The sequence below is a fragment of the Cryptomeria japonica genome, chromosome 5 (assembly GCF_030272615.1).
Source record: "Cryptomeria japonica chromosome 5, Sugi_1.0, whole genome shotgun sequence".
NCBI lineage: Eukaryota > Viridiplantae > Streptophyta > Pinopsida > Cupressales > Cupressaceae > Cryptomeria > Cryptomeria japonica.
In genome coordinates this window covers 174,629,630-174,643,240 of record NC_081409.1, presented here as the reverse complement: position 1 = coordinate 174,643,240, position 13,611 = coordinate 174,629,630, and the positions used below count along the sequence as shown (strand labels likewise).

At 38.7% G+C, this 13,611-nt stretch overlaps 1 protein-coding gene across 1 annotated transcript in view; it reads right to left on the bottom strand.

Annotated features, from left to right (window-relative positions):
- The window catches only part of LOC131073268 (GDSL esterase/lipase At4g10955), a 32,190-nt gene extending 19,014 nt beyond the window's left edge, over positions 1-13,176 (bottom strand). Inside the window, exon 1 of the mRNA XM_058009675.2 lies at positions 13,108-13,176. Within this exon, the coding sequence (XP_057865658.2) occupies positions 13,108-13,151 (44 nt within the window). The 5' untranslated portion in view covers positions 13,152-13,176. The remainder of the gene's footprint in view (positions 1-13,107) is intronic.
- Between the last annotated feature and the right edge of the window lie 435 nt (positions 13,177-13,611).

Genomic DNA, 13,611 nt, shown 5'->3' with positions numbered 1-13,611 from the left:
GGTGGGTGACTTTGTGATGGTCCATTTGAGCAAAGCTATGATGCAAAGTGGTAAGCCTACCAAACTGCAAATGAAGAGGGTAGGACCTTGTAGAATTTTGTCAAAGTATGGGGAGAAGGTTTACAAGGTTGACCTACCTTTAGATTTGGCTATATCACCGGTCTTTAATGTAGCTGACCTGATCATGTACAAGGGTGAAATAGCAGGGCAAAAGGAGAACCAAGCCAAGGTGTTGCAGGAGCTAGATGTTAATGTCTTACCACAGGTGAAGAAGCCTATAACAGAGGAGATCTTGGAACCTAGAGTAAAGAAGTCCACCAGACACCAGGTCTACATGGAACACTTGGTGAAGTGGGCATATCAGCCTAAGTCTAAAGCTACCTGGGTTGAGGAGAGCAGGTTCAAGACACTTGGCATAGACCCGGCTCTCATCTCTTCATCTATTTCTTAGTTGTGTGTAGAGGGGGAGTATGGTGCAGGAGCACCCTTCCAAGTTCTTCCTCCTTCTTTTTTTCGTTAGTTTTATGCTTCTTTTGAAGCCATTGTATATAAAATAAAGAGCCATGTGCTCATTGGTCCTAGTTAGGGTCCTAGTTGAGGTCTTAAGGTCATGAGTCAAAAATTGAGATTTTCTTGGAAATAGGGGGTGTGTGTGAATTTGAGGTGTTTAGGGGTCCCTCATAGCATGGCGGAGTCCTTAGGTTGGCCCAATGTGGGTCTAGGAGTTAAGAAAAGCAACATTGGGAAAGTTGCTCAAAAGTTGCAAAAGTTGCATGACAACTTTTAAAAGTTGTCAAACAACTTTTCCACCATGAGGACAAAATTTTTAGTTTGGTGTGGACAACCCTAATAAGGGCACATATACTGAGGAGAGGGTAGTATAAGTACTTCCAAACCCTAAGTTAATGGGTTGGATGTTAGACATTGTATGGCCTAAGTAAGAAAAGCTTGACTATGACTGTTTGTTGGGTACCAGTCAGTTTGAATGAAGCAACCCAGCAAGTTAATGGATTGATTTGTGTGTAAAATTGCATGGAGTTTCTTCTATGGTGTAAATAATTTCATTGTGAGTAATTAGATTAGGTTTTTATTTGTAGGTTGTGTGTGTTTGTAAATAGTTTGTAAATTGCCTTCTCACTGTCCAGTTTTGGACTGGTTTGTGCAAATGGAATCATAACTCCATTCTCCATTGTGGAATCACCATGAAACCATGGGGAATGGGAGAGAAGACCTTGTACCATAGTTCAATGCAAGCAGGGCCCTTGAAAATGTAAGGAAGCCATTTGAAGACCCATTCCTAGGCGAAACTAGACAGTGCCTGGTTAGGAATGGTTGTTGGTGCAGAGGTCTTGGAGAGCAAGGTTGGTCAAAGGAGAGTGCACCCTTTGGAGGAGGTGAGAGGAGTGTGTGAAGAACCAATGGTGTGAAGGAGGAACCTCCACCAATCCAAAAAAGGTGGCTAAAACACAAAATCTCCACTGTGACCCAGGCAGACAATAAAAACCCTCACAAAACCCTTAAAACCCCCAAAATTTGCCCAAGGTACTGTACGGCCACATGGAGGCCCAAAAGTAGATAAATCCTTGAGCCCTTTCCAAATAAATGGTAGTCCATTTTGGGAGTTTGGGTAGTTTGTGCATCATTTGTGAGAGGGAGCCCTAAAGGACTGGGTAGGAGGCCTAATTGGTCCTAATCCTTGTAGCCCTATTTTGTAGGCAAAACACAAAATAGTGAAATCAGTAGAAGGGATGAAGGTTGTAACTTCTTGGGGGAACATGGATGGATGTAAAACATGGTTTAAGACCTGTCCTAACCTTGCTAAGAACTTGGAATGTGTAGACCAAGCCTAGCCCTTATTAGCCATAGTAAGGGGTTTTGAGTCTCATGAGTAGGTGAGACCTTAGGAGAAGCATTGCAACTCATTGGTTGGTGGAATTGGGAAAGGTCAAGGGATTCCTCAAGAAAAGGAAGTCCTAGATACCCTAGGGTGTGTAGAGGACACCAAGTGATCCAAGGAAAGGATCCAAGAGCATGGACTAGGCTAGTCTATCCCGAGCACCATTCCATCAACCACCCCCTCTCAGTTGTCTCTGGGACCTAACAATAACATCTCCAAAATTATTAATGACACCCAAAACAACATTTTAAATCATAAATTCACAAAATAGGAAATAGAAGAGGACTTATTCCAGCTCCATATGGATAAGGCCCCTATCTAGATGGATTTCCTGCATTCTTCTTTCAAGCTTGTTGGTACTTCATACATAATGAGCTAGTAGAAGCTTTAGAGGGGGAAAGATGCTTTGGCAGATTCCTTAAAGAAATTAATAACACCTTGTTAGTTCTCATCCCCAAAAAGGAGAATGTGGATAGTATGAGTGACCTTAGACCCATATCACTCTGCAACACTATCTATAACATCTTTTCAAAGGCACTAGCCAACTGACTTAAGCCTCTGCTTTCAAGTATCATTTCAGAGGAGAAAAATGATTTTGTTTCTGGTAGATCCATTTTTGATGCAATCATCATAGCTCAAGAAGCTATCCACTCCATCCAACACAACCATCAAGCTTGTATGCTCATGAAATTAGATATTAGGAAGTCATATGAAATGGTAAATTGGAGACTCCTTTGCAAATTCTTAGAGGCTTTTGGCTTTAGTAAAGCTTGGATCAACTTAATTTTTCAGTGTATCTCAAGTCCCAAAGTCTTAGTTTTAGTTAATGGAACTCCTGAAGGTTTCCTTGAAATATTGTAGGGTGTGAGGCAAGGGGATCCATTATCTCCCTTCCTCTTCATTATCATGGAAGAGGCTTTAGGAAGGACCATTCAAAAAGCTCAAGATTTTGGTAACATCTCGAGGATAAAAGGCACTAGTAGTCTTCCTCTTCTCACCCATCAACAATTCGCTGAGGATACCCTACCATTTGGATTAAAAAGTTTGGTAGAAGCCAAAAATTTCAATCTTATTCTAGATTGGTTCTCTAGAGAATCAGGGCAAGCCACTCTTTTTAAATATAGATGTTAAAATAGAGAAAGCCACTACCAATGTGTTAGGTTTTCAGATAGGGCCTTTACCTTTCAAGTATTTAGGTCTTCTAGTGGATAAGGGTCAAACATCTTCCAATCTTTGGGGATATATCTTATCCAAGCTTGATCAAAAAATCCAAAATTGGAAAGGTAAGTGGTTGTCAATGGCAGGTAGAGTTATCATGCTACGATTTGTACTCTCTTCCCTTCCCCAATATCAGATAACTTGTTTTCCTTTATGGGTGGGTGTTAAAAAGAAGTTTGATAAAAAATTTAGAACCATTTTTTGGCAGGGGTTGGTAGATCAGAAGAAATTCGCGTTAATAGCTTGGGATAAACTTTTCCAACCTAAGGAGAAAGGGGGTACAAGGCTTAGAAATTGGGCTTTCCAAAATAAGGCTTTAGGGGCTAAATTAATTTGAAAAATGTATAAGGAACCTCATTGGAGATCCAGGTGAAATTTCTATCAAGCAAATATCTAGACTCTAAGGACCCTACTAGCATTTTCAGAACCCTAAACCCGCCTAAAGGTTTGAGAATTTGGAATTTCCTAGTTAATTGTAGGGATGTTCTCACCCTAGAACTGTCATGGAATATAGGGAAAGGTAACCAAGCCTTATTTTGGGAAGACTCGTGGGGTGGTTACTCACCAATACATAAGATTATGAATGAGCAAAATTTAACAAAAAACTTTGGAGACAAAGGTTGGTAGATATGTGTCTAACTACATTTTTTAGTAGAGCATTTACTAATATTATAAAGAGAATAAAATATTAAAAATATAATTATCAAAAATTTAAAAAGTTTTAAGTTTACTATTAAAAATATTAAAATAATTATATATTCTAATTTTGAAACATATTTTAAATGTAAAAATTTAATTATAAATTATCTAAAAGTGTTGTCATTAATAAAAGCAAGATAGACCTGTACCATTACATATCAGCGAAGGGATGCCTAGGGTGCATGAGGGATGCTCAACTAGTTAAAAGAACCCGCTAAAACATAAGGAAAAACCAAAAAGGATGCTTGATAACTAGCAAAGAAACTAAAAGACTAGCAAGAACCTAACCAAAACAAAAACACGGAGAAAACAAAAACCAGTAAAACTACCCATGAAAAGCACAAAGGGATGGCTAACTACATGGGGGAACTTTTATCCCGCCAATCTTGGAATAAACTTAAAATTTAATTAGAAAATGACACCTTTTTAGAAGACTTGAACCCAGAGCTATAATAAGTTAGAGCCAAATCTAGGGTGGTTTTCACCATAGATTCTAAACGACCGACACTAATAATCATGGCCTCTGTTCACTTGTTCTTCTTCTCTCTTTTCTTGTTGATCTTGTAGCATCATAAAATTGCGACCCTTGCAATTTTGACTATGTTTTAGATCCTCAGGCTAGCTAGTGCATCTCCCTACTCAATTGGGACCCCTCTTTGCATCATCATTCCAATTTTCCTCCCATTTTAGCCCTTCCATCACCTTGTGACCCTGTCCAAGCCGCAAAATAGGGTAGGAAAGGGGTGTGGCGCCCCTATCCTCCCTCTTTGGGTCGCCCTAAAATGGGTCCGTCTGACCCTTGGACAAAATTTTCTCTTCTGGATTTAATCTCCCCTATGTCAGCCTTCGATGAGATGAAAATTATTTTCCTAGGCATTTATAAAACTAGACCTAGTCCTCTCATTTATAGAAGTGAAGATAAGAGAACATTGGGAAACAAGTGGAAGATCTCCATTATCGTTATCAACCACTCAAGTCTTCAAGCATTCATCAAGTCTTCTTATTATTCTTGTGTCTTCTTCATCCATCCATTGGAGAAACATTACAACATTCATTTACAAGCATGTGTGTGTGTTAAGGATTTGTCATTTTACATTTCATTGCATGCAACACTTGTGATTACATTCAAGAAGCAAAACAACCATCATCAACAAATTGCAGATCTACAAGGTATACATTTCCATTATTTACATTTAAGCATTCACAATTAATTTCTTTCAAAGTTGATTCCTCAATCAGGGTTTGACTAAGAAAAACCCCTATCCAAAACCCTTCTTCCCTTCTTTTATGTGTGTAGGGGGCAAGTGCACAACTGTAATTGCAGATTTAGGCTTCATTTGCAAAGACGGAAAAACCCTTTTCGGTGTGCAAATTTTTCAGAGGACCGTGTGCAATTTCAATTTGGTTCTAACGAATTTTCTCCAAATTTCTAGGGAAGATCTATACCAGTTTAAATATCTCAAATCCAAAGTTACAACATGATCCCGAATCGGTAGCTCCTTATTTCACCTGTTTTGTCTTCATTTTCTGCATAGTCAACAAGTCAACTCTTCCACTTACAAAGGAGGGTAAATTGCATTACACCCTTGCAATTTTCTTAGTATTCAGATCCTTATTCATTCTAGAGTTTTGATCTAGTGAATTCAATCCCTCTTTTGAATGTAAAGTAGCTCCCAAGTAAAAATCATGCTAGTGATTTCCTTTCTCTCTCCTAGGTGGGGAATCACTAGGGTTTAATTTTCCACTATAGATCTCACCCTGAATGGTCTGAATATCCTATAGAGAGGAATTATGCATGTTGACCACATTCTTACAAGTCTATTTAGCCACCTTGATTTAATATTTAAGGGCCTTCCAGGAACACTGGATTTCTTCCAACTTAGCTTTCATTCTAGTCATTCTCATCTTAGCATCCAAGTCATCGATTATCCCTTCCATCTTAGCCTAGTTGTCTAAAAGGGAAACAAAATCGTTGTCCACCTTCTAGACTCTATCCTCATCCACATCCTCAACCTAGTTATTAGCCTTATCTTTGGCTTCTACAAGTGTCTCCAACCTATTAATATTCCTACTAGCAACATTCATCTTCCCAAAAAGCCACTTGAGTAGGTCATATTGCCTTTCAACATCATCATGGATATCCTTCACAAAGTTGGTGATGATAGTGATAGAGTTCAGGGCCTTAGTGGGCTAGGGAGGGTTAGCATCATTGAAAAAATTCTTGGCATGGGACCAATCAAAGTCCATGATTTCAAAGGAGTCAAATTTCTTAGAGTAATTAGAATAAAACCTCTAATCCTCAACAATTTCCACCTCCTTATGCTCCTCCAATGGGGATTCCTCAACAAGGTCCTTTTTACAAGCAGTAATGGCCCTGAATTTGGCCATGTGGGTGCGATTTTTTATGGTGGGAAATTTAGGGCCTGAGTCGGACATTTTAATAGAGTTGAATGAAGTCACAATGAGATCACCATACAAATTGGGATCAAATGTGGACCCTAATTCACCAGTAGGGATCCCATGCAAGCGATGTTTTTCCAAATAAAAATAATATGGACTATGAATAATACCTTGGAGAAAAGCGACATTTCCTTTAGTAACAACCCTAGAAATAGATTCAGGGATGAATAAACCTAGTAAGGGAAGCTCATCCTTGCCCCATTGCGTAGATGGTTAAACACAGGGAAGATATGAAGGTGAAATTTCTTCTTCCTACCATCAAGTGTGAATTATTTCATTAAGAGTAGGGTAGCCTCCTTTCATATACCTAGGACATCTTCACGATTGTAGCCACTTTGCAATTTAAAGACCCCTTCATCGGGTTGAAAAAACTGGTCAAAATCCTCCTTGTAATTTTTCTTAGGTTTTATGGGGAAGGTGATACCATATAGATAAAACTCAATACCATCTTATATGATATGCTTAGAAACCTCAAAAGTGACATTTCTCAACTTCAAAGTGTCATTGTTTCAAGCTTGAACAAAGGTAGTAGAGAGTTTGGGGTCATGTCCAATCATGCCCTCAACATATGAGTCCAGATTTCCTTGGACAACCTTGCCCCATAATTCACCATTATTTTTGAACTTAGAAAAATCATCTAGTTCTGTCTAATTCAAATCTCCTCCCATCTTTGCACACCCAAAGGCCACAATGTGAAAGCGACAAGTCTAAAAATAATTGTGGTAGGTACCCATAGAAATAAAATATCATCACTTTAGCCAACTTGGAAAGGCAATGGAAAGAAAATAAAATACTAAAAAAGAATCCTTGGGATTACACATCATTAATGTGTATGTCATTTGAAATCATGACACGACCATCAAGAAGTACTTCATACATTTGGATAAAAACTTTAAAATTATTAACCATCATACCCAATTCGTCTAATTTACCAGCCACCCTATTCCCCATGCATCACACATGGCACATGATAGAATCTAACTTCATCAAATATAAGGTGGAGGATGTGACTCTTAACAATGAAAGGAGCAACCTTCCAATCTAGCCTAGCTTCTTCATTTAGCATCATAATGGTATTATGAGAATCACCTTCCACAATGAGTTTAGAAATACCCATCTCTCTTTCCACATGAAGTCCATGAAACATGGCAACCATTTCCGCCACATTGGAGGTTTTGACACCTAGGTTTGTAGCATAAGAAAGGATCAAGTGACCATCTGGATCCTTGATCACACCACCCCCTCCCACTTGACCTAGGTTACCATGAGAAGACTCACCAAAGTTCAATTTTAGTCATCTAGTGTCAAGGGGTCTATTTAATAGCATTTATGAAGCCAATTAGAGGGGTCAAGAAATCAAATAGATTAGCTTTTATTTCCTAGGAGCTAGCATTCGCCAAATCCAACTGAATCGGGAAGTGAGAATGGGTTCGTTTCACAAAACAACTCAAACTCTATTTGACATTTGAAATAATTTTGTTGGATAGATCCTCCCAACCACACTTTTTTCTTTGAAATTTATATTAGTCTGCTCCTTTCGCAAATGCTAGCTAGTGTGAATGAAATATTGTCTCCAAATCTCGAGAGATAGGTGAACCTTGGAGGGAAAGCCACCCAAAAGATTACCTTTGGCCACACAATTATAAACCTAGTCCAAACAAAACATACGAATAATCTTTTTTCTAACATTCCAGGAGTAAGGACAATGAGACAATATATGAACAATTATTTCAGTCACATTTTCACAAAGCATGCATTTATTAGCTAATTGGAAGCCCCTCTTCATAAGATTATTGAAAGTAAGTATTCTTCTAAGGCAAACAATCCACCAGAAAAAATATAATTTTGGCTAGAATCAACATCCTATCAATAAAGTCTCACTTAAAAGTGGGCACCAAGGAAGGATAGGAAAGCTCAAAGTTAGATTTCATCGAAATGTTACAATCCTTTGAGGGAGTTCAAATCAAGATATCTTGTTCCTTTCTTCTAGAAAATCAGATAGTACTTGGGATTTTGAGATGCTTAATAACAACAAGTTTAAGGGGTTGAGGTAAATCAGAAGCTTTAAATTTCCACTCCTTAGGTTGTGAATAGGAGACCCAATAGTCACTGAGGTTGGTCCCAAGTTTGGTAGAGAGCTCTACTTTAACCATAGAGAAGATAGGGTGGAACTCAAGAGGTGTGGGCAAGATCCAAGAATCCTTCCAAAAGTGAATGATCCAACCATTTCCTAGTTGCCAAAGCAAACATTTAGAGAGCAAGCCACAAAGGAGATTATTCCATATATACAACCCTCTAGACATAACATTCCTATGCAAGAAAGAAAGCACTCTCCCATTCAAATACTTACTAGCCATGATTAGTGACCAATTGGAAGCATAAAACAAAAGTCTCCAACCATCTTAGCCAAAAGTGTTTCATTCACTGGCTACAGACCATTGATGCTCAGATTGCCAACATGTTTAGTGTAGTAGATTTTCTCGTAGTAAACAAGGGGCATTTTATTACATTGTTCCACACTAGCCTAGGTGAAGCATCTTTCAACTTGATCAATTTTATTAGCCCATGAGACCATAATGTGGAAATGAGAGAGAAGATAAATTGAAATACTCTACAAGGAGACTTTTAAGAGTTGAATCTTACTAGCACTTCTTAGAATTGCACCTTTCCACATAGGTAATTTCCTCCAAGTTCTCTCAAGAAGGTTTGCCCAAACCGAACTGTCCACCTTCCCAGTAGTGAGAGGAAGACCCAAATAATTCAACATGAGACAAGTAATCCTACAATTAAGGATATTACCAATTCTATTTTGGATAACCTGATTGGAGTTCATAAAGAAGACAACACTTTTATCCATATTGGTTTTTTTACTAGAAGCAAAGGCATAGTTTGAGAGAATGGTCCTCTAGCACTTAGCTTCACCAATGGAAGCCTCAGCAAGGAAAAGGGTGTCATCCACAAATTATTGGTGGAAGATAACAAAGGTGGTCGATGATGGTTTAAACCCCTTAATGACACCATTTTGAAGAGAAACAATTAAATTCCTCTCCAAGACCTCCATAATGAGAATGAAGAGGTAGGGAAAAAGGGTGTCTCCTTGTCACAAATCGTCAGTAGAATTGAAGGAACCATGGGGGGAACCATTGATAGAGTGTCAACACAAGCCTCAATAGCCTGAAGGATCTTACCACCAAAACCAAATTCCCTGAAAAAAGAATGGGCTAGACAGCCATATCCTAAACTTTAGATATATCTAGTTTGAGAAGAATACCTTCTTTACCATTATGATTTATAGAGTGTAGCATTTCATGAACTTCCAACACAATATCAGCAATTTGGTGCCAAGCAACAAAACCTTTCTTATTAGCATGGATTAGGGAGTTGATGAAAGTTTTCACTCTATGAACAATAAGTTTAAAGAAAATTTTATACAGTATTCCAGAGGCTAATGTGTCTAATTCAGACATTCTCTTAGCCCCATTTTTTTTAGGGATGTGGGAAACAAAGGTTTAATTAATTTTCTTGAGTATCTTGGCAAAGGAAAGAAACTCCCTAACCACAAGGATAATGTCAGGACCAACAATATCCCAATACTCCTGAAAAAAGAAGGGCAACAACCCGTCCAGGCTAGGGGATTTGAAAGGGCCAAAGGAGAAAATCATTACCTTAACCTCCTCTTCAAACAAGGTCCACTCCATGGAGAAAAGGTCATCATGGTTGATATTGGAGGGAATGCAATTGACCAACATAGCAAAGATCACATCAACAGTAGGATCCAAAGCTAACATAGGATTGAGTAGAGAAGAGAAGTGAGAGTCCTCAACTTGCTTGATATCCAATTCCTCAATCACTAAGGTACCATTGGCCCTCAAAATCTCCTTAATACAATTGCGCTTTCTATGAAAACTAGAAGATTGATGGTAAAAGTTCATATTTTTATCCCCCTCCTTATCCCAATCACTCCTAGACTACTGCTTCTATTACAGTTCCTCTTTACTAATCAGATTGTTGATATCAAGTAGAAGTGTGCGTTTCTTAGCTCTACCAACCTTAGAACCAAGGGATTCCATACTTTTATTATTGAGTAAATCAATATAGGCATTAAGAGCCTTCTTCTAAGAAAAGATGTCCCCAAAGGAGGATTTACTCTAGGACCAAAGATGAAATTTAAGTAACATCATTTTGTGAGCAACACAGATCATGATAGTACCATGAATATTGACAGTCCACCAATGAGCCACAAGAAATTTAAAGTTAGGAAAGAGTGTCCACATGATTTGAAACAAAAAAGGAAACCCTCTTCGGGGGCAAGGGGGCTACTAGGAAACTGATATGGGACAATGGCAAGAGAAACTATGAATAAGTGATGAAATGTGGAAAGACTATGAAATATTCCAGGAGGAAGAGACTGTGTCACGATTCAACCAAATCTGAATGAGGTTCTCATCCATTCGTTGGTTGGACCAAGCGAAACTCTTGCCTTCAAGATCCAGGTCAGAGAGATCCCCATGGGAGAGGAAATCCTGAAGGTCCAACATACTTTCAAATAAATCCGAAGGCCCTCCAAATTTTTCTAAGGGAAAGAGAGGAGTGTTAAAGTCTCCTATAACAATCCATTGGGCACCACACCAACCATTCTAGTGAGAAATCAAATAGTTTCAGAGATCGCACATAAGCACAACATTTTTGGGAGCATAGACAATAGTGAGACACCAAACCTTAGAAGAAGGAATACTATCAAAGTCTATGCACTGAAAATTCTTATCCAGAGCAACTAGAGAACCAGAGAGACAACTTGGATGTCGTAGGACCACAAGACCCCTAGAGGAACCTTTAGCACGCATAGCAAACAATTGAGAGGTGGGCCAAATGAACTTACATACCTTATTACAAGATTCCTCACTCATCTTAGTTTCTTGAAGTAAAACGATATCTAATTTCAACTCTTTCACAAATTCTTGACAATATCTTCTTATGGTACCCATTCAAGCCCCTTATAGTCCAAGAGAAAATAATCATATCTAGGTCTTCTAGGAGCATAACTACTCCAATATACCCTAACATCCATTAGGCACATCCTTGGTAGCACTATTCTGATGAACATCCCTTAAAGATTTCCTTTCCACATTAGAGTCCCTACCCACATCCATAGACTTCCTTATACCATGGGAGATAGGTCAGCCATTAATCAAGAGGAGCCTAGACAACACAACAGGAGACCCCAATGGCCCAAACATAGAGATCTCTGGTTGCACACCCCTAAAAGGAAGTGCAAAACGCAGGGAGGAGGGTCCAACTCAAAAAAAGGGGGAGGGAAGGCCTTTTAGTGGGAATGGTGGAAAGGAACCACCATCTATCCCTTGGAAGGAGAAGAACAATGCAAAAAATTAGTTGGAGACAACCCACCCTCATTTTGAATGCCCAAGGAGAGCAGAAGGTAGACCTCCAAAGCATCCTTTGGAGGAGAGACAAAAAATAGCCACTGAAGAGGAAGAAAAGGTTGCTTCAGAATGCAATTCCATCACCATTGAATCAAAGCAGGGGACAACCATACTAGAAGAAATGGGTGTCGAGGTAGGTGCAACGAACACTGTTGAAACAGGAGATGGGCCACCCTTATCCATACTAGGCAAACCAATAGAGGGTAGAAAAGAAACAAGAAAAAGAGCCACATCACCACACAGTAGACCAGCATCAAACGAAGCCGAGCTAGGGGCACCCGCGATGGGAGAGGAAATCTTACCTTTACCTTTAGATTCTGAAGTCACCATACCACCTCGAGGACAAGCATTGGCCAGGTGAACACCAGACGAACAACATTGATAGAAAAGCATTGAGTTCTCGTACTCCAAGGGTTGATTCCACAAACCAAACTGGGACTTCAACACAAGAGAAGTCGACATGAAGGTATTGGGAGCAAATCCAATATACAATCAAGCAAAAACCATCTACAACCATTAATGTGTAACAAAATCCACTGGAATAAAATGGCAAAATGAGTTTGCAACGCCTTCAATAATTTCCTCATCCTAGTATTCAAGGGGAAGACTAGGAAGATGAACCCATGTGGGGATTGCACTAGCATGGAGTCAGACTTATGACTCGAACACCATTTGCTAAGATGCAACACTTGTTTACCATAAAGCCACAATCCTCAAAGAGAGAAGGAGAAACAAAAGAGGCCCTTAGGAAGGGCTGAAATAGAGAGGCTGCCTTTGATAGCCTACTTAGCAGCAGACCAATTCCTAATTGTCGCAATATTAGGACGCTGACCCACAAATTTTTCAACCAAAGCATTGGCCATCTTATCAAGGGGATGATCTAGAGAGACATCCAAAATATTGACACATGTTCCAAGATCATGTTAAATTTAATTATATAAGAATTTTGTTTAACATACTTGTATATATGAATTTTTAAAATAATATATTTCTTAACATTTGATGGACACTTTTAATGGAATAATCATTAAAAAAATTGTTTGATCAGCAGGGTTGACAGTGAAATTCATGTTACAGATCAAGCTTTCATGATAAATTGAAATAAAACGAAATAAAGCAACACATAGAAAAACACAGCTATTGTTGGGGCCTTTGTTGTTACCTAAATCCAAGATTCTCCAACCATAAGAGAGCACTTACTGGAACTACTAAAACCAGTTATCAGGAATTTCATTACCAGTATTCAACTTCAAGGAAACGTGAGCATGAATTATAATTATCAATGACAACTTCCATTAAGACAATATATTTAATCAGAAAAGCAAGGAAACTAAAATTTGTATGACATATAAATGATAGTTGAATTTGAAGAAATTTCTCTGCATAACTTACCAGTCAGGATTGGCAAGCGCAAGAATGGCATCGACATCGGCCATTCGCTGGCAGGTGCACAAAAGATGAGAAAGCCCACTTTGCTTACACAAGCCCGTTCGTGAGGTCTTATATAGACGTCTAGGATGCCAATTAGGTTGTTTTTTCAACAAGAATAAATGAAGAGAATATTTCTGAGCATAAACTTTGATGAATGTGCTATTCCGCACAAACTTTACTCTCTCAGCATAGCATTATGATCGAGATCTGTTTTTCCCTTAAGTGAATTTTATTCTTCTGGGCATGGAAGTTATAAAGTTTTAAAATGAGGTTGAACTCCGCAAAATATTATCCAGCTGGAGCTACGCGGGAATTTAGAGTAGGTGTTGGACCACATTGCCATGGTGACTACTAGCAACATTCTTTAGGGGTCCATTATAATTGTTTAAGCAACAAAGGAGGAAAGAAAGAAAGAAAGAAAGGAATTTTTTTATAGTATTATGGAATTATTTTGCAATTTTTGTG